The following is a 20,409-nucleotide window of genomic DNA, read 5'->3' on the forward strand; positions in this document are numbered from 1 at the left end:
GGTCATCCGAGTAACTCAGTGGGCGTTAGTCGCCAAGTAGCTAAGTGGGTGTTTGTCACCCGAGTACTAAGTGGATGTTGGTCATCCGAGTAACTCAGTGGGCGTTAGTCGCCAAGTAGCGAAGTGGGTGTTTGTCACCCGAGATACAAAGTAGGTGTTAGTCACCTGTAACCAAGTTTGAGAAAATAAAGAGTGTGTTACCCGTGAAGTCGTCTCCCGTGGAGTTACTACATTACATATGCACTCGTGAATGTATGAAGCCACCCGCCGGCACTCGCCATCGGCAATCTTCACTAATTCCAATCCAACAGGATGGCTTTGGAGGGCCGCTCACTTGCGGGCGAGGATGGCGTTGTACAGCTCGTCATTTGCGGGTTAGGATGGCATTGTAGAGCTCCTCACTTGCGTGCTAAGATGGCATTGTAGAGCTCCTCACTTGCGCGCTAGGATGGCGTTGTACAGCTCCTCACTTACGAGCTAGGATGGCATTGTAGAGCTCCTCACTTGCGTGCTAAGATGGCATTGTAGAGCTCCTCACTTGCGCGCTAGGATGGCGTTGTACAGCTCCTCACTTGCGGGCTAAGATGGCATTGTATAGCTCCTCACTTGCGTGCTAGGATGGCATTGTACAGCTCCTCACTTGCGGGCTAAGATGGCATTGTACAGCTCCTCACTTGCGTGCTAGGATAGGGTTGTAGAGCTCCTCACTTGCGTGCTAAGATGGCATTGTAGAGCTCCTCACTTGCGCGCTAGGATGGCGTTGTACAGCTCCTCACTTGCGGGCTAAGATGGCATTGTACAGCTCCTCACTTGCGTGCTAGGATAGGGTTGTAGAGCTCCTCACTTGCGTGCTAAGATGGCATTGTAGAGCTCCTCACTTGCGCACTAGGATGGCGTTGTACAGCTCCTCACTTGCGGGCTAAGATGGCATTGTACAGCTCCTCACTTGCGTGCTAGGATGGGGTTGTAGAGCTCCTCACTTGCGCGCTAGGATGGCGTTGTACAGCTCCTCACTTGCGGGCTAAGATGGCGTTGTAGAGCTCCTCACTTGCGGGCTAGGATGGCGTTGTAGAGCTCCTCACTTGCGTGCGAAAATGGCATTGTACAGCTCTTCACTTGCGTGCTAGGATGGCGTTGTAGAGCTCCTCACTTGCGGGCTAGGATGGGGTTGTAGAGCTCCTCACTTGCGGGCTAAGATGGCATTGTACAGCTCCTCACTTGCATGCTAGGATGGCATTGTACAGCTCCTCATTTGTGGGCTAGGATGGCATTGTACAGCTCCTCATTTGTGGGCTAGGATGGGGTTGTAGAGCTCCTCACTTGCGGGCTAGGATGGCATTGTAGAGCTCCTCACTTGCGCGCTAGGATGGCATTGTAGAGCTCCTCACTTGCGCGCTAGGATGGCGTTGTACAGCTCCCCATTTACGTGCTAAGATGGCATTGTACAGCTCCTCACTTGCGCCCTAGGATGGCATTGTAGAGCTTGCCCGTGTTGGCCACACGGACATCGCGGAAGCCAACTTCGGTGAGCATGGCCGTGTACTCGGAGGCGAAGCGTTCGCGGCCCTCGGTCTGCACCAGCATGTTGAGCGAGTAGAGTTGCACCGAGATGGGGCCGCGCCGGTCCTCCGCCAGCAGGCACTCCACCACGAGCAAACCACCTCCTGCGGGTAACACGCGGTGCCACACCACCGCCGCGCGTTTGTGTCAGATGCAGTTTGTTTGTTCGTTTCAGATGCAGTTCCGTCAAGTTAGATGTGTTTAGCAATGTGAGAACTCAACAGGCCAGGATAGTCTCATTTTCAAGAGATGTGGGGTATTGTTCTGTAAGTAGAGGATGATGGATTGTTTTGTATATTACCAATTTATTTGCAGATAATTTTCGAATTTGGCAAATGTAGGCCGTGACGCTGGTGCACGTTGGCCTACTCTCGTGAATGACGTCAGGAGATCTGAAGTGGCCATTGTGAAGCAAACACCTCCGAGTAGCATGGCTGGCTGCGTACGGTGCGAAAGAAGTTTAACATAATACATTATCTTGGTCATTACACTTACAGCAATAATCAGGGCAGCTGATAGATTCGAACCATGTACCTCTGCAACAAATGGCAACACGCACCACTCCTAGGCCATCACCCCTAATGACATTGGTGTTCATATGTGTAGGGGACTGAAAGTTGTGTGGGAGCATTGAGCCTGCAAAAACATTGATTTTCCTGAAGATTTGTTCGGCACCTACTCCTCTGTGCAACAGGATTAGACTCAGGGGTTAAAGATAAGGCGCTACATTGGTTAGGACCAAGTTTCGGTCAAACAAATGAAATTACTTTGGAAAGTGGTTTTTTTATTAAGGTTTTCTTTGAAAATGAATGGATATAGATTTGTATGCAATGAAGACATGCTACTTGTACGTAACAAACACTTTCGTTACAAAAACATAGGTGGGGGGGTGTAAAAAAAATGAAAGGAGAGCCAATATCCTGAAATATTGTTGTTGACAGGAAACAAATATTTGGGAGAAACATGTATTCTCTTACCCCGGCGCGAGCAGTTCCAAATCACCATGCACTCCTTTCTCAGGCAAGCTCGATGATGGTATTAACATGTGCCAATGTATATATGTTGAGCTTCTGTTGCAACGTGCATAGCCAATCATCCTAATCGTCATCAGTGGGATGACGATCTTGTAGGAGTGTTGAGCCCGCAGGGTGTGTAAGGGGTGGCAGCTTTTGCCACAAACTTGCCACGGTGAGGAATCAAGCAATATAAATAAAAATCCACTCAAAGTTGCTGTGCATGGGGCTAATTTTCACGGTAAAATTATGTGTATTTTACTAACGCATTATGGGTACTCTTAAGATTAGATCTTGTGTGCACTGACAATGCCACCTACCATAGTTGAAGTTATCTGAGGATGGGTAAATAAGTGTACATTGTAATCTGAGCCAGGAATTCGAACTCGTATCCTTCACGTCTGAGTCTAGGGGCCTCATGTTCAAACCCATAGACTCATACCTGTCAACCCCTTATCAGTGCATACATTTTTACAGACAAATTCAGACCTTATTGGTCACCCGTACCCTTATACATCTCAACGTTCATTCTACAAAGTTCCATCACAAGGGACAAACACAAATAGACAAAACAATTTATTTGCCCGTATTGAAACGGCTGTACCCCGTATGGACCTGAAAACTAAATTTCCCTGTACAATAATACGGGTGAACCGTATGTAGACTACCTCCGAATAGTACGGTTGGTTACGTATCGTGCGAAATAAGCTCAACATACATAGTACAAAAACGTCATGCACATTGTTCAAATTGTATTCCCACAACATATGCGACACTGCCTCAAGCCCACCGCCTGGCCCCTGGCTCCTCGCCGTTATGCCCTCAAAACAGGGAAAGTTAGCCGCAAAGGTTGCCGAGGCATCGGCTCCTAAGTGGAGTCAGTTGGTGGTCTCAGCCCAGTCATCAATCCCTGTACAACAACCCTCCATTAATGATTTTCTCTTGACTTAATTGCCCCAGCTCAGTAGGGGCCCTAAGTGGGCGTGGGGTGGTTGCTAAAGGACATCTCCCACGACGAGACGAAGTGTAGCGCCCTCTCGTGTCTTGGGAAGACAGCTCCATTGGGGAGACCGCGAGTGAAAATCAACATCATCAACATTTTTTTTGTTCTTTCGGTAAAGTCACGTAGATAGAAAAATAAAAATTAAGTGAATAAAAAGAATAAAATAAAAATAATACAAAACCAAAAAACCAGACTGGAGCCTGGTTCTTAAACGGAGTGAGTGTACTGGCAATCTATAATATAGACTGTAACCTGGTTATTAAGTTGGGTGAGTGTACTGGTAGTCTATAATGTAGACTGTAGCAATGGTTATGTCAGCAGTATGGACGGGGCAGCTAATGTCAATGTAGGAGAAAGACAAGCAACGACACCAATCATCATTAACCTCTGGGATTGTTCCCTGCGGAAGATACCAACCCTGCTGTCACGAGTAGAGAGTCTGGAATGGATGACATTTTCACGTGACCTGGCTTCAGTAGCGCAATTGAGATGTTCTGTTCTTGCGTATGGCAAGAACCTTGACAAATTGGCATCTACTGATCATATCTTGGTTCTATTTAACGGCGTTCAATTCAGCTTGATAATGGTATAAGTTGTTGTGTTTAAGGTAACACGAAAACACGTGTAACAGGTGGGCAGTGAGACCACGACCTTCTCTCAACCTGGGATGTCATTGAAAGGGCCTTAGAGGGGGCAGGCGTGGTGGCAAAATGAGATTGAAACAGTTTCGGCCCTCAGAAAAGGTCGAGGCGATCTCATAGGGGGCCTCATCTGGCATTTCCCCCGAGGCTTCCAAAAACAAGTCGGTGGCTCTGATATTTGAAACAGAAAAGGTCAAAGCCTCTGTATGCATTCTTCGAGGAGCAATGCGAAGACACTCGTCGAGAAAATGTCAAGTACAGTAGACATTTGTTGATTATTAATTTGAGACTCACAGCGATGAGCACACCTGTTTTAGGACAATACCTTATTCCAGTATGAGCGGACCCCAACATGAGTGGGACAAACGCGTGGAAGAAGAAGACCTTATTTCAATATGAGACATGGCTTGTGGTGATTCTAAAAACACGATGTTCCCAGATTCGTTGTGATCTTCCAAGCAATATAAAAGTTAACAGGTCAGTATATATAAATATCACTAAATCATTGAGAACTATTCATCTGGAGAATTACTCACAACCACTGACAATGAATGCTGGGTGAAAATGAGAACATGAACTCAACAGGATAAAATGCGATTGTACTGCCCTGGAAACACGGACTGGAGTTATTACCTGGCCGGCAGCTGGAGTAGATGCTGCCCAGTAGCTGCATGCACTGCTCCTTGGACCAGTCGTGTAGGATCCGTGCCAGGATGTACAGGTCGCCCTGCGGGATCTCATCTTTGAAAAAATCGCCTGGAGAAAAAAAAGAGAAAATTACCCAATGTTCTCACACGACAGGCACATCCCGAAACCCGGTCATCGTGTAGCGATGTTTGCAGGGCGACACAAGACAGCTGCCAGTCTTATCACTCATCCTAAGCGACTATTTGTTGTCGTTGCCACCTATATTCACTGATTAAAAACGTTCTTCTTGAGGCAGATTGGTGTGTCGCTATTCATCAAAGGCATTCCAACCTCCTCTCGTCCCACTCTTTAATCCATCATTTTTGTCCCCTGTCCACCTTCACTCATTATCCCAATTGTTAGACGTGACTTCTATTTTTCTCCTATTTATTTTGAACCTATATTCATTGTCAGTGGTTATGAGTAATTATCCAGAGGAAAAGCTTAAGTTGTTGTCAAATTATATTATCGACTGTTATCCCATCCCAGTGGCTGTTATAATGACTATTTCATCATCAATTCTGAGATAGTTAATATTTTCTCCATGTATATTATGGCTTGGTTTCTGCAATCTAGTTTTTGGAATACGTATTATGTCGCAGTATATAATTTTGTCTAACTCCCCTTCTAATATGTGCATTGTTACTTCACGTACTCTCGTATTTGCTGTTATATATTTGTGTACGGTTGTTTATAAAATTGTTTTACTTTATACCTTGGTTTGTGAGAGCTTGGATGACGTTAGTATGGTAGTTTCTCCTGCGTCAAATACCTTCACAGAGTCTAAAACGCGGCGGCAACGGTTTTCAAGAATCTGATCGATCGCGTGGTTGATGCTAGAGAAACATTTCCTAAACCCAGCTTGCTCACGCAGTTAGTTTATTCCGTTTCCAACGATAATTGTGAACAATTTATATAAGCGCAGTGCGTGCAACAAGTGGCACAAGCGGACTGCAACCTTCCAGGTAGTTTTGATTTCCACGACAGCTCACGAGGACCCACCTCCTTGCAGCTGCACGGTGCCGGAGGCGAGGAAGTGTTTCCGCGACACCTCCACGACGGGCGGGAGGTCGAAGACGGTGACCCGTGAGTCGGGATGAATCTCGGCGAGCTGCAGCGCCAGGGCCCCCGTGCACCCTGGTCCGTGATAGCAAGGCCCAGCGCCGTTAGAGGGTAAAGGACACGCCGGCTCGGCTACCATCATGTCACCATTGGAACCTCATTTGCCAGTAAAAATATGATAATTGGTTTTTTACCCTTCTATCTGGCAACAAAACTGACACCTTTTTTTTTTACAAGGAGTCATGTTTACATAGACCACAATACCTGCAGTCATAATGCAAACAAAAACATAACTCTGATAATGTGCACTGTCCTTGAAGTTGATTGGTCCACACCCGAGACAGCTTTCCTTAGAGCCTAGTCTCAGATGGCATCATCTGGTCCAACCCATGTGAGACTAGGCTCTAAGGAAAGCTGTCTCGGGTGTGGACCAATCAACTTCAAGGACAGTGCACATTATCAGAGTTATGTTTTTTGTTTGCATTATGACTGCAGGTATTGTGGTCTATGTAAACATGACTCCTTGTAAAAAAGGTGTCAGATTTGTTGCCAGATAGAAGGGTAAAAAACAATTATCATACCATCATGTCCTTTAACAAGCTGAGAGTCCATTGACATTCGTTGTAATGAAGGCCATTGTTTGGTCGTACCCACTTCCCATTCCACTCTCACCTTTCTCCCCCTGGGTGAGGCAGTAGAGTACTGAGTGATACTGCTGCTAAACCCCAATATTTTTTCCCATGATCCCCTCCAATATATACCTACTGGACATCTGTGAAAAAGAGCTTCATAGCTCATGGGATTTCTCCAGTCTAAATAAAGATTGTGATAACAGATTCTGATATATTACCTTGATTCAGTTTTTTTTTTGCTTTTCACCTGTTGCTGATCTGGCCCCATGCCATCACCATTCCACGCATAAATCACGCTAGAACCTGCACATGAGCTGCTCTCATCACTCCATCAGTATCATTCAAAGCATGCACCTCTCCATGCTTCTTTGTTCACTCTTCAGCTTGTGTTTAAATGTCCTTGTCAGTGTCCGTGTTTCTGATTCATATGCCATAGCAGGTAATATACACCGATGGAAAACTTTTTTAAAAATAAAACATTTGTATGTCGCTTGTCACTTTAATTTAGGTTGAGAGAAAGAGAAACACGTTGATTAGATATTATATTCAAGTTAGAGGCATCGTATTGACTGCTTAAGAGTAAAGTGTACTTGAGCAGGACTCATCATTTGCCTCATCCTTCTTCATCCTGCACTCGTGACCCGCTCATTGCAGCCTCCTCTTTCTGATCACATCTGCCATCACTTTCCTGCCACACTCCATTCCCAACCTCCAAGTTGCTACAAGCCAATGTTCCAGGTGGCCTCTGCATGCACCTACAAGGGGAACTCAAACTCATTATGGATGCCCAGCTGGTGAGCAAAACCCAGGAGTAGGTGCAGATATAACATGCAATGTCCCCATAATTAACCTCACCATTGCACAATCCAACAACCCTGTCTCCAAATGATCAACTAACTTACAAGCCTGTTTGGTAATGCCCAACGGAAGGCTAATGGTTTACTAATAATGCAAGAGGTGAGATTGCAGTGTGGCCCCGAGTTACCGCCAAGGTCGTACACATCTTTGAAGGGTGAGAGGTCAAAAGCAGTGAGGACCGCGTGGCCGTTAACGGCCCAGATGCTGTTCATTAACTTCATGAACTTCATCATCTCATCGTCCGACCTGCGCGGTAGAGGAAGGGTTAAACGTTTCTTGTGATGCTGTCATGATATTAAAGGTCGCAAGGCTGTGCTGCCAAATGGATGTTGAGAAATTCTGCAGTGTGCTGCTAATGCACTCACCTGTACATTGCCCCAAACAGGTCAGCGTTAGAGACCCCAAAGGTTTTCTCATACTGATTTTGTCCCTCTCTGAAAATTCATTCACAATCAATGGCATAATTAATTAGCATCATCATTAGGCATGTAATTATTAGTCTCCCAAGCATTTAATACATTTCATGATTCAGGGTCATAATTCCATTGAAAAATAAGGTTTTTGAAAAATATTATTTTAATGTATTTTAATTACTGCATTTTACTGAATATACCATTTGCGTGTCATTTATATTCTTGATAAATAATTGAATTTAAAGTTCACTATTCGATACTCATATCATGACCGTACACATCGACTGTAATTGGCGATTCATCACAAGACTAATCACCATCATTATTATCATCCAAATGTTTCGCATTGCGTGTAAAGACTTCATCACGCAAGATATGTCTCCCAACTCATTGCTAAAGTAAAAAGAGTTTTTGTGAAATGGCAGAAACACATTATTGTAATAAAATTATTCGCTGACACTGCATTAGCAGTGGTGCACAAGCACAATTAACAAACAAAAAACGTAGTAAGAAGAAGTTAAATTTCGATTTAAAGCTTTCGTGACTGCAGGGATTCATCTTCTTGGCTCTTTCGGCAAAGTCACGTAGAAGGAAAACAACAAAATAATAAAAATAAAACATAATAAAATAATTCTCACGACGTTTCGGCCACAACGCAAGCAGCCGTCCTCAGGTGAAACCAGGTCTGTCGAGGCGACAGCGTCTGAATGAAACAGCACACGTGCTTGGAGCATATTTATAAGCTGGTCCAAGCACGTGTGCTGTTTCATTCAGACGCTGTCGCCTCGACAGACCTGGTTTCACCTGAGGACGGCTGCTTGCGTTGTGGCCGAAACGTCGTGAGAATTCTTTTATTATGTTTTATTTTTATTATTTTGTTGTTTTCCTTCTACGTGACTTTGCCGAAAGAGCCAAGAAGATAAGAAGAAGTTGTTTTGACGGAGTTCAGTTTCGCCGCGTTGCACACTCTGCATGAATCTGTGCACTCGTGCCCATAGCGGAGCTCACAAGACTGCAGCGGGGAGGTGCTGCCACAGCGGGTAGATGGTGGCCGAGTTGTAGATGATGATGTCGTGCATCGACTTGGGACTGTGACGACACAGGAAGACACTCGCCTGCTCCGTGTTGCTGTACACGACTGCAACAGATAAAAAGATCCCCCGTAAAGCCTTAACAGACTGTAGGGGCAAGTGCTGTTAGCGAGCACCTATGAAGGCCGGAACGGTACACGAGGGGGTGGGTGGCCAGCACCACGCCCGACCGCCTTTGTCTCCCCAGTGGCGATATTTACACACCGCACCAGGTACTAATTTAAGGCTGAGTCGACCTAGGGGAGGCCCAGGACTGGTTCAGATAATCGTTACTTTTGTTAGCCGTGAGCGGGAATCGAACCCGGGTCGCCAGTTTCATAGTGCAGCGCGCTAACCGCTACACTGCCGCTACACTGCCGCTACACTGCCGCTACACTGCCGCTACACTGCCGCTACACTGCCGCTACACTGCCGCTACACTGCCGCTACACTGCCGCTACACTGCCGCTACACTGCCGCTACACTGCCGCTACACTGCCGCTACACTGCCGCTACACTGCCGCTACACTGCCGCTACACTGCCGCTACACTGCCGCTACACTGCCGCTACACTGCCGCTACACTGCCGCTACACTGCCGCTACACTGCCGCTACACTGCCGCTACACTGCCGCTACACTGCCGCTACACTGCCGCTACACTGCCGCTACACTGCCGCTACACTGCCGCTACACTGCCGCTACACTGCCGCTACACTGCCGCTACACTGCCGCTACACTGCCGCTACACTGCCGCTACACTGCCGCTACACTGCCGCTACACTGCCGCTACACTGCCGCTACACTGCCGCTACACTGCCGCTACACTGCCGCTACACTGCCGCTACACTGCCGCTACACTGCCGCTACACTGCCGCTACACTGCCGCTACACTGCCGCTACACTGCCGCTACACTGCCGCTACACTGCCGCTACACTGCCGCTACACTGCCGCTACACTGCCGCTACACTGCCGCTACACTGCCGCTACACTGCCGCTACACTGCCGCTACACTGCCGCTACACTGCCGCTACACTGCCGCTACACTGCCGCTACACTGCCGCTACACTGCCGCTACACTGCCGCTACACTGCCGCTACACTGCCGCTACACTGCCGCTACACTGCCGCTACACTGCCGCTACACTGCCGCTACACTGCCGCTACACTGCCGCTACACTGCCGCTACACTGCCGCTACACTGCCGCTACACTGCCGCTACACTGCCGCTACACTGCCGCTACACTGCCGCTACACTGCCGCTACACTGCCGCTACACTGCCGCTACACTGCCGCTACACTGCCGCTACACTGCCGCTACACTGCCGCTACACTGCCGCTACACTGCCGCTACACTGCCGCTACACTGCCGCTACACTGCCGCTACACTGCCGCTACACTGCCGCTACACTGCCGCTACACTGCCGCTACACTGCCGCTACACTGCCGCTACACTGCCGCTACACTGCCGCTACACTACCGCTACCCACAACAGATACACACGCACACACACGTGCGCACATGGGTTACGGTTGACACCTCCGAGGTACAAGTGACTGGGAAATGTCATGTGAAGAAGAATTTCTCACAATACCCATGATGAAAACCTTGACTTTTGATGATTTAATGTGCCGGGAAGGCATACGGATTTCCTGGGACAGCTTCCTCAAAAAGAGGACGACACTGGGGAACCCACGGCAGGGATTCAAGTACCACGCATGTAGCAACAGCAGCAGCATGCGGATGTCAATGAGGAAACTCACAGATACCGCGAGGACAGTGATTCATTTTCTCATTGAATATTTTCCAGATCGCCTATAGACTGGATCAATGAGAGATACACGATACTGAATATGGTGTGGCAGGTGTGGAACAGACCCAGCCGAAATGAAGTACTCAATTGGGATTAGACAAAACAATCATCGCTCCTTCACTGGCAAGGCTAATGCCGACTTGCAGGCCGGTGCTGAATCACCTCGTGTCGATTAGCACGGTTGGGTACGTACGGTGCGAAAGAAGTTCAACATACATAAATTGTGCCACACAGGGACAACTGCCGCCCGGCACTCACACGTCTGAGATGAAATGCCATGGAAGGCGCATTTGAGTTGGCTAGCAAAAAAAACGTTAAAAGTTTAGATTAATCCATCATTTGTGTGCCGACGGAACGCCACTTGCATTGGTCTCCGCGGATGCTGATGTTCAACAGCCCCATGCCGACGCAGGCGTCCAGCAGCCGGCCCAGACCATCCACGCTGGTGGGGCCGGCGCCGTCCAATGCTCCGGCCACTGCCTCCGCCGTGGCTCCCGTTCGGCCCTCGGGGCTCTCAAGGAAGTCGAAGATGCCCAGCTCGCACGCCGTGAACATTGCCTAGGCAATTGTCATGCAGACATGGATTAACGCAGACGCGTTTATCCGCTTTTTTCGTAGAAGGCTTTTTTTCTTTTGGAGAGACGTATAAGCATTTTTTGTATCAAATAAACATAACTTATTTTTATACTCTTTGTTTTTTTCGAACTTATTTTTCTTTACAAAAACGTGTTTTAGAAGCCAATGCGTGGCATTTGTCCAATTACATGACATAACCCAATGACATTGAGGTGTTAAGAGAAAAGAGTTGAAGGCGGTGGGATCGATTATTATTGATAAGTCAGTACAGGACTTGCCATGCTTTACCTTTGACTTTCTGAAGCCTTCGATGTACTCCAAGATCTGGGATGGGAACTCCAGGTCTGTGCTTGGTGCTACCTTCGCAGAGTCCCGATTGTCCATTCTCTCGTTCGTTCTGAGCTGCAGGCAAGAGTGTCAGAGCACGCGGGAAGCATTGTGAATACGACTGAGGGGGGAACCAGAACACGGTGAGACTTATAGACTGGCGTCCAAGCCGAAAAACACGTGGTATTGAGCGTCAGGGTCACAGAGAATCGAGTTGCCATGTGACAAACAAGTTGGTAGCTCATTTGGACACAAACAACCCAAAATTAGGGCAAAGGTCCATCTCAGTGGTGAAATATTTCTGTTTTGTTCTCCATGACGTTTTAACCTCAAATCGTAGAGTGATGCACATGTGTTTTTTTTCTCTCGCATGGCAGTGTTAATGCTTGCAGCGGTCACATGGGCATGGTATCTGCTCGTATCAAACCATTACAGCATTTGCTTAAGTTGTGTTTCGACATATTTAATCATTTTTATATTTCATGCACTCATATATGTGGAGGTCAAGGGGGAGAAACATTCAACTGCACAGGTTTTCGAGGTTGTGCTGTATGGCCCTCCGAATTGAATTTGGATTGTGCACATTGTCCGACGTTTCACTCCGTTGTTTATTCAGGAACCAATATTAATTCAATTCCCGAAGAAGCTCCCAACAAGTGGAGCAAAGTGTCAGACATCGTGCCAACGAACACGCGGTACAACCTAAAATCATCGCAGAGCTGAAGGACAAAATGTACAGATTTACTGGAATCGGTACCGCTGCTCTTTATCTCTCAACATTTGCCAGGAGGCGCCAGATGGAATGAATGAGGCGCACGCTGTGATTTTCACACTCGGAGGGACACCCTCACCACCACAACTCAAATGCGTGTGAGGTTCAGAGCCGCTGGCCATTTTATTTCTGCACGCTTGTTTTTTCACGTAATTACTCTTTTTTATCCCAATAATCCACTCCTATAACAAAGGCAGAGAGAGCACATCCCATAGGCAGCGATGCCACCGCACGCGGTCAATTTTCCCGAGGTTGTGAACGCGGGCCGTAGTCACGGAATTTGGTCAGCGGAGACGATCAGGACAACTAACGAGTCATCATAACAATAATTTTACCCAGGAAATAACGAGTCGTCAGCCCAGCTTTCAGGAGTCTCCGGCGTTGGGACGTTTGGTCGATTCAATGCATGAGCGTTATATGTGTGGGTGGGAATCCCGAGTATACGGAAAAAACCCACGGATTCGAGGTAGTAACATTCAACACTGCCATCTGCTGGGCACCTTGCAGCCCCATTTCCTACGGCACCTTGACAAGCCCTGGTGGTCACTCATGCAAAGTATTAATCAGGTTCAAAACTGCTCTGCTGTCGAGATCGGGCCCATTCGGAGTTTTATTGTTGCAGTCACAAAGTACAAAGGTGATAACATATTTAAACCGAATAGTTTTTACATTCGCCCAGCAAATCTGGATGCTGCCATGGTAAACGGATTTGCACACTGGATTTGTGAAGCAAAGGTCGCCGGTTGAGATCAATCCCCTCCCGCCCGCCCGCCTTCAGTGCAGCAGCAGCAATAATAGGGCAAAGTTTATCAAAATCCTCGCCTCTGTCCACACAGCAGTGTAAAATGAGTGCACACAGTTAACTGATGGGTAGGTCGCGTGTGATGGTGCAAAGCGTAGGCAATCATACCTCTTCCAATAAGTCTGGTCAGTGTGGAAGAGTGAGGAGGCCAAATAACCACGGAAAGAGGCTCTTGTGAGCTCCCTGTAGGATGCCCTTCTCCCGGCAGTGCCGTGAGCAATGAACCGCCGGGCTGCACCGATACTTTTACAGAAGAGCTGCTGCTGCTGCTACGTGTGAATTCGCCAACAACAAAAAAACAACCCACAATGGGCTTCAGTTCTGGCTCCATGGGTTCCTTTTGTCAATTGGGGCCTCGGATTAAAGTCCGTGCAGGCAGCAAACCCCACACTTCCTCGTGACAAAGATTTCCAGATTACTTGAGCTATTATGGTCAGTTATGTCAGTCCCCAGCAGTGATAGAGTTCACAAAATGCATTTTTATGTTGGTGCAGTGTTCGGTGGTCTGGGAGCACGATGGGTGCAACGATGCATGGATTAACATCGACATTTAAGGATTACAATACAGTACATGGATTGAATTCTGTCTGCAAAAATCTACATTCTTCGAATGATACGAATTAAATGCTGTACAGTTCAGAATAACCCAGTGAAGAAAACTATACAAATGGGACTTAATAAGCAACATCAATGAAATGGTACCAATGCAAAAGAAGAATGGTTATTGAATAGGATCGTGGCCCTTAATCACGTCAATTCATTGCATTGCGAGGGAGTGGAAAACAATTACACTCATTCATATTGCACGAGCATCAGCGCGCACTGGTTGTTAGCGATGAAGAGTCAGGCTTCATAAATGAACCAAACCCAAAGGTACACGAGTGTAACTTCGTTAACGTTAAGGGTCCGGCATAAGTGCCGCTTGCGAGGATTGCATTTCCATGTCTCTGCCTCCTCCCCCCGCCACTCGGGGTTCTCAAAAATAAAGTTGAAACTGCTTTGTGTCGATGGTGCTGTTGACTCTAAAGTCAGGATTGCAGAGGTGAACAAAACAAAACAAATCCACCGGGCATGGAGTCCAGCCCTGGTGGTCACCCATCCAATTATTAAACAATGCGTCAGAAAATAAATACGTTACTTAATAATAATAATGAAGGGTTGAAAACGTACGGATGCGTTTTTGTGCAGAACAGCGATATATGGTAAGTCCTCGTTTAACGCGGTAGATGCGTTCCTGAAAAGTGCGGCACTAAGCGAAAAACGCGTTAAGCAAAAACAATGTCTCCACAAATAATGTAAGAATAAAGTTTGGCGTGAAACGATGTACTACGCACTCACAGCGAGCTGGCGGGACAAATAACTGAGGATACACCGCTCCTTTACTGCATCACTCTGCGTACTGTATCGTACCGCTCAACCACGCAGCTCAAGAAAGCAATTCGTCATCGACCGCTCAGAAACCGCGTTTTAACGGTGAGCGTTCCGCGTTATAACGGTGAGGGTTCCGCATTTTGCTAAATGTGTTCTCGAGAACAACTGCGTTTTAGGGAAAATGGGTTGTATGAACATCCATGAAGCGAGCATTTACCGCACAGGGTGGACCAAAAGTCAAGACATATATGGTAATGATATTTATTTTAACAAATCATATAGGGTTAGAGTATTTAATTTATAATCAACGTTTTTGGGTTTAGATCGCGTTGATTATGAATAATATTGGTCGCGAAAGCCTACGTGTTAAACTGAGTATTTTATTTATTTGAAAAAATGTTCAAACTGACTTCCATAAACATGAATTCATACGTGATTTTATTTTATTAATCTAAGATTTTTTTTCAAGATTACAGGTTTAATTTTTGAATATTCATAAATTCAGTTTTGTCTCAATTAATTCAGGGTTCTTGGTCGAGTTTTGTTAACGACAGATTTGAGGACACCCCACAGGAAGTATAAAAATAGATAATAAAGATTTTAAATAACATTTTAATTTATATAATACAGAATTAAAATGATTTAATGGCGTTGTTTAAATAAATGAAATAACCCTATGTGTCCAGACGTTTGGGCCACCTCCGATTAGCATGGTTGGCTACGTACGGTGCGAAAGAAGTTCAAGATAGATACAAACATGAGGGAAAATAAAAAAGGCGCTCTGGAAGGTTCTATCAGCATTGCTTTGAAGAACCCAAAGCACACCCGTGTGCCTGTAAGCTGCACGTTAATTAGGCCCTGCCAGGCCGCAAATGTGAACCTTGGTCACCGTTGCTTTACTACAGGGTTTGGAAACACTTTGCAGAGACATTTATATATTTAACTAGAGCCTCTGGTCAAATCTCCCGGAATGCACCACAGATGTCGCAAGCCAAACAGGGTTGAGGCCACATGGTGGTTTAATGGGTGACGACCATTGCACAGACAGGTTGTCGTTGGGCACGTTGTCTCCGTATGTCAACAAGCTAGGCATCTCCAACCTGCACGAACCTTTTTGCTGATAGCAGCCCTGATGGTCTCTGGAATTTCCATGGAGGAGTTACAACAGCATCTACAACAGGACTTTGATCTTCTTCAACTAAATTCCCTAAAACTGGTCCTCAACGCTAAAAAGACCAAAGCTAATTGATTCTCCCTGCAGACGTTCAGTGTGGGCTAGTACAGGAAGCACTAAAGCTGTGTTGGTGTCAGTGCTCCAGAGATGGCCCTCATGGTTGTCCGGAAGTGGGTATCCACCAGGTTTGTATAACGACTCCTGAGCCAGGTTGAGCAGCAGTACTCCACCGTTTGGGTATGTATGTACGTACACAAGTTGCACTTCTTTCGCACCATACGTAGCCAACCGTGCTAATCGGAGGTGCGGGTATGGGCGAGTGAAGCAGTGCGTAGCGTGCTGGCTCTGCTGCCTGCGGTGGGGTGCCTGACGATTTCCACGCGAGGTTTATCCTCTGTGGCCTTGCATCCTGCACGTGCTGCCAGTACGTCGGCGTACGGTCAAAGAGTGATGCCAAAGGGATGTTGGTGTTAGATCGTGGGCAAATGGTTGGCCACAGAACTGGACAATACATTTGTCCCCTGACCTTCGAGCTGTTTGGCAACAAAAATATTCCAAATATGATTTAAAAAAAAAGTTTAACACGGAGGCTTTCGTGAAGATAAAAACAACTAAATTGGATTCCAATACAGAAACAAATGTTTTATTCCATCTTAACTCTGTCTGAATATACTGCAGTTAAAGCCACCATTCTGCCCACATGTTATCATTTTGACACCATCTACAGCTTCTGAATCTACATTAAAACGTATAATTCCATTATATCACTCCGCTGTCCATTTTTGCCCTTGATGCGCCCTGTAGAACTTATCATTGAGTCAAACCTGTCCCCCCTGGATATCCGGAGAGACCACCGCTGGGCTGTCTTGAACCTCAAGGTCGTTTTCAACAAACGTTAAGGACCACTTAGTTCCTCTAACTCCCTCCTGGAGCCTCACAAGTTGCTCCTTATTCTTACAACAACAAAAAGCAATTTGCTAAAACTTTGGTAAACGTTGTCCGTTGCCGCTCCACGTTTCTGGAATACTCTTTCTGCTCTCTTTTCCAACTTCCTTCACACCCCCCCCCACCTCTTTATTTCCCTTTGAGGCCAAAACACACGGAGCTTACTTGCACAAGGACCCCTCGCCTGTTGCTGCTGTTTATGTTACTGTTATGGGGAGCTGTCGTGGAGCTGCGCTTCGAACCCGGCGACCCGAGTTCGATCGCCGCTCGCGGCCAAAACCAGTGACAATTATATGACCTGGTCCTGGGCCTCCCCTAGGTCGACTCGGCCTCAAATGAGTAACCTGGTGCCGGTGTGTAAACATCGCCACTAGGGAGACAAAGGCGGTCGGGCGTGGTTCTGGCCACCCAGCCCCTCATGTGCCGTGCGGGCCGTCATAGGTGCTCGCTAACTGCACTTCCCCCAAGTCTGTTTAGGCTACACGGGGGATCTTTGTCTTTGTTAGACTAAAATACAGATCTTGCTTGTACCCAACTCTTTTAGGCACCTCTTACTCTCACATTTTGCACCGATTGTTTTGCTGCATGACAGTTAAACACCTCGTTTGTTGTCGTGCAATATTCCTGAAATGACCTTGTACACTCAGCAATATTGATGACCTTTAGTCTTTTGCTGCTGCTGCTGTTGCTGTGTACTGCTGAGTTAACGCGCCACGGATCTCCTTTGTAAAGTAGTCGGGCAACTGACGAAGCTGGATCAGCCGTGGAACAAATCGTAAAACAACCTAAGCAGAGGGCAGTGCATCCAAATCCACTTCGCTGCGAGTCTCCGCTCCCCGCATCGATGCTCTCCTCCCGAACCAACGCGCATTGGACCAGCATGGTGAAGTCCGGTTCCATTATTCCCACGAGGTGAGGAGGCCCTCATCCAGCAGTGGATTGACAAAAGGGGCTGTCCGTGTATATATATCTCACGCGTGCCAAGTAGCCAGGCTGGAGCCCGAGGAGATGCCTCGTGCGAAGGGAGATCTGTGGAGCGTGCAGAAGTGTGGGATGCGAGACGAGGGGCTGCTGGATTGTGACCTCTGGAGCCGTCACTCTCAGCCGCGAACGATGACCGTGACCTCGCTGCCTGATGCCGCGTGTCATGAGCTCGCCAAAGAATCCCCCGTGTAGCCTGAACTCGACTGTCGTTTCGCGAGTAGCAGCACCTCTACGGAGGTCGGCACTGTGGCACACGAAGGGGGTGGGTGGTCAGCACCACGGCCGGCCGTCTTTGTCTCCCCCAGTGGCGATGTTTACAACACACCGGGTGCTCGTTTGAGGCCGAGGCGACCTAGGGGAGGCCCAGACCCGGTTCAGATATATAATCGGTCACTGGTGTTGGCCGTGAGTGGGAATCGAACCCGGGTCGCTGGGTTCGGAGCGGAGCGTGGCGCTAACCACCACGTCACCGCTCCCCATCGCTCACCACCACTCACCGCTCACCACCACTCACCACCACTCACCGCTCACCACCACTCACCACCACTCACCGCTCACCGCTCACCACCACTCACCGCTCACCACCACTCACCGCCGCTCACCACCACTCACCGCTCACCACTCCACACCGCTCACCACTCCACACCGCTCACCACCACTCACCGCTCCCTATCGCTCACCACCACTCACCGCTAACCACCGCTCACCACTCACCACCACTCACCGCTCACCACCACTCACCACTCACCACCACTCACCGCCGCTCACCACCACTCACCGCTCACCACTCCACACCGCTTACCACCACTCACCGCTCCCCATCGCTCACCACCACTCACCGCTCACCACTCCACACCGCTCACCACCACTCACTGCTCACCACTCCATACCGCTCACCACCACTCACCGCTCCCCATCGCTCACCACCACTCACCGCTACCCATCGCTCACCACCACTCGCCGCTCACCGCCGCTCACCATCACTCACCGCTCACCACTCCACACTGCTCACCACCACTCACCGCTCCCCATCGCTCACCACCACTCACCGCTCCCCATCGCTCACCACCACTCACCGCTCACCACCACTCACCGCTCACCGACGCACACTGCCGCTCACCATCACTCACCACCGCTCACCGTTCCCCACTCATCACCGCTCCCCGTCGCTCACTGCTCCCCACCGCTCACCACCGCTCACCACCCCACACTGCTGACCACCCCACACTGCTCACCACTGCTCGCCACCACTCGCCACCACTCACCACCACTCACCACCGCTCCCCACCGTTCACTGCTCTCCACCGCTCACCACCACTCACCACCGCTCACCGCCGCTCACCACCACTCACGCGAGCGTACGTACCCGATGCTCTGGATTGCCTGGCGCGTTGGTCACCGTCTGCGACGCGGAGACAGCCGTCGAATAAGCGAGCGGTGCGGACTGAACCACAATCACTCTCAGCCGTGGGGGGGAGGTGGTGGTGGGTGGTGGTGGTGGAGCGACACCGCATCACGAGCCGCAGCCGCAGCAATGTGGGTCACACGCACACACACACAGACCTGGACACACACACACACAGACCTGGACACACACACACACAGACCTGGACACACACACACACAGACCTGGACACACACACACACAGACCTGGACACACACACACACAGACCTGGACACACACACACACAGACCTGGACATACACACACACACAGACCTGGACACACACACACAGACCTGGACACACACACACAGACCTGGACACACACACACACACAGACCTGGACACACACACACACAGACCTGGACACACACACACACAGACCTGGACACACACACACACAGACCTGGACATACAGACACACAGACCTGGACACACACACACAGACCTGGACACACACACACAGACCTGGACACACACACACAGACCTGGACACACACACACACACCTGGACACACACACACACAGACCTGGTCACACACACACACACCTGGACACACACACACACACAGACCTGGACACACAGACTTGGACACACACGCCACAAGCAACGAACGCGTGTTAGGGGCCATCCATTTAGTCCGTACGCATGGAGGGGGGAGGGGTGGTTAACCCAAATGCGTAGCTTGCGTATGGGGGGTCCACTGACAATGTGCACATAGGACACGGGGGCGGAAGGGGGGGTGAAGCCCCAATAATAATTTGTCTACATAGTCCGGCGGTGGACTATCTGTTTGCTTAAACACGTTCATATTATTTGTTTCTGCGTGGATTAAATATCGGCCGTTCTATAGGATTAGGGGGGGTCAGGCGTACGTACGCGTACAGGGAGGGGGGGGGGGTCGATTTTTAGAGATTTTTGCGTACAGACTCAATGCATGGCCCCTTACGTAGCTTGCGAGTTCCCACCGTGCAAATGCCCGGACAATAATTTTACGGCATTGTTTATAATCTTTTGTTGTTGTTGGAGTGAAGCACTGGTGCAGTGGCTAAGGCGCTGTGCTATTTGTATACGATGATGACGCTGGCTTGCCCACCTACAGTGAAACTGCAGTTGTTGTTCTGCATCTACATCAGCCATACGACAGAAGGACCCAGGAAGAACTGTTTTCCAGATGGGTCCTGCAAAGTTTTTTTAGTAGCGGGCGATGTTGGACACGTTGTGCAATCCCAAATGAGTAATATGCGGGTATTTTTTTCTTCCG

The 20,409-nt window shown here is 48.5% G+C and overlaps 1 protein-coding gene across 1 annotated transcript; it reads right to left on the minus strand.

Moving 5' to 3' along the window:
* Positions 1–238: 238 nt before the first annotated feature.
* LOC144722668 (acetylserotonin O-methyltransferase-like) lies at positions 239–19,118 on the minus strand. Its single transcript, XM_078600962.1, has 10 exons — positions 19,068–19,118; positions 17,693–17,945; positions 11,615–11,728; positions 11,116–11,308; positions 8,878–9,007; positions 7,822–7,890; positions 7,584–7,702; positions 5,907–6,041; positions 4,851–4,973; positions 239–1,664 (listed from the first exon to the last, which is right to left on the minus strand). The coding sequence occupies exons 2-10, from the start codon at positions 17,864–17,866 to the stop codon at positions 1,453–1,455; spliced, it is 1,269 nt and encodes a 422-aa protein (XP_078457088.1). The 5' UTR covers positions 17,867–17,945; positions 19,068–19,118; the 3' UTR covers positions 239–1,452.
* Between the last annotated feature and the right edge of the window lie 1,291 nt (positions 19,119–20,409).

The sequence above is a fragment of the Lampetra planeri genome, chromosome 15 (genome assembly GCF_965212315.1).
Source record: "Lampetra planeri chromosome 15, kcLamPlan1.2.h2, whole genome shotgun sequence".
Taxonomy (NCBI): domain Eukaryota; kingdom Metazoa; phylum Chordata; class Hyperoartia; order Petromyzontiformes; family Petromyzontidae; genus Lampetra; species Lampetra planeri.

Excerpts from the sequence above, each read along its gene's own strand:
- LOC144722668 (XM_078600962.1), bottom strand. The coding sequence starts at position 17,866 with ATGACACGCGGCATCAGGCAGCGAGGTCACGGTCATCGTTCGCGGCTG. Across the intron at positions 11,309-11,614 it reads AAGGCTTCAGAAAGTCAAAG|GCAATGTTCACGGCGTGCGA; the intron begins GTAAAGCATGGC and ends ACAATTGCCTAG. Across the intron at positions 7,703-7,821 it reads CTGTTTGGGGCAATGTACAG|GTCGGACGATGAGATGATGA; the intron begins GTGAGTGCATTA and ends TCTACCGCGCAG.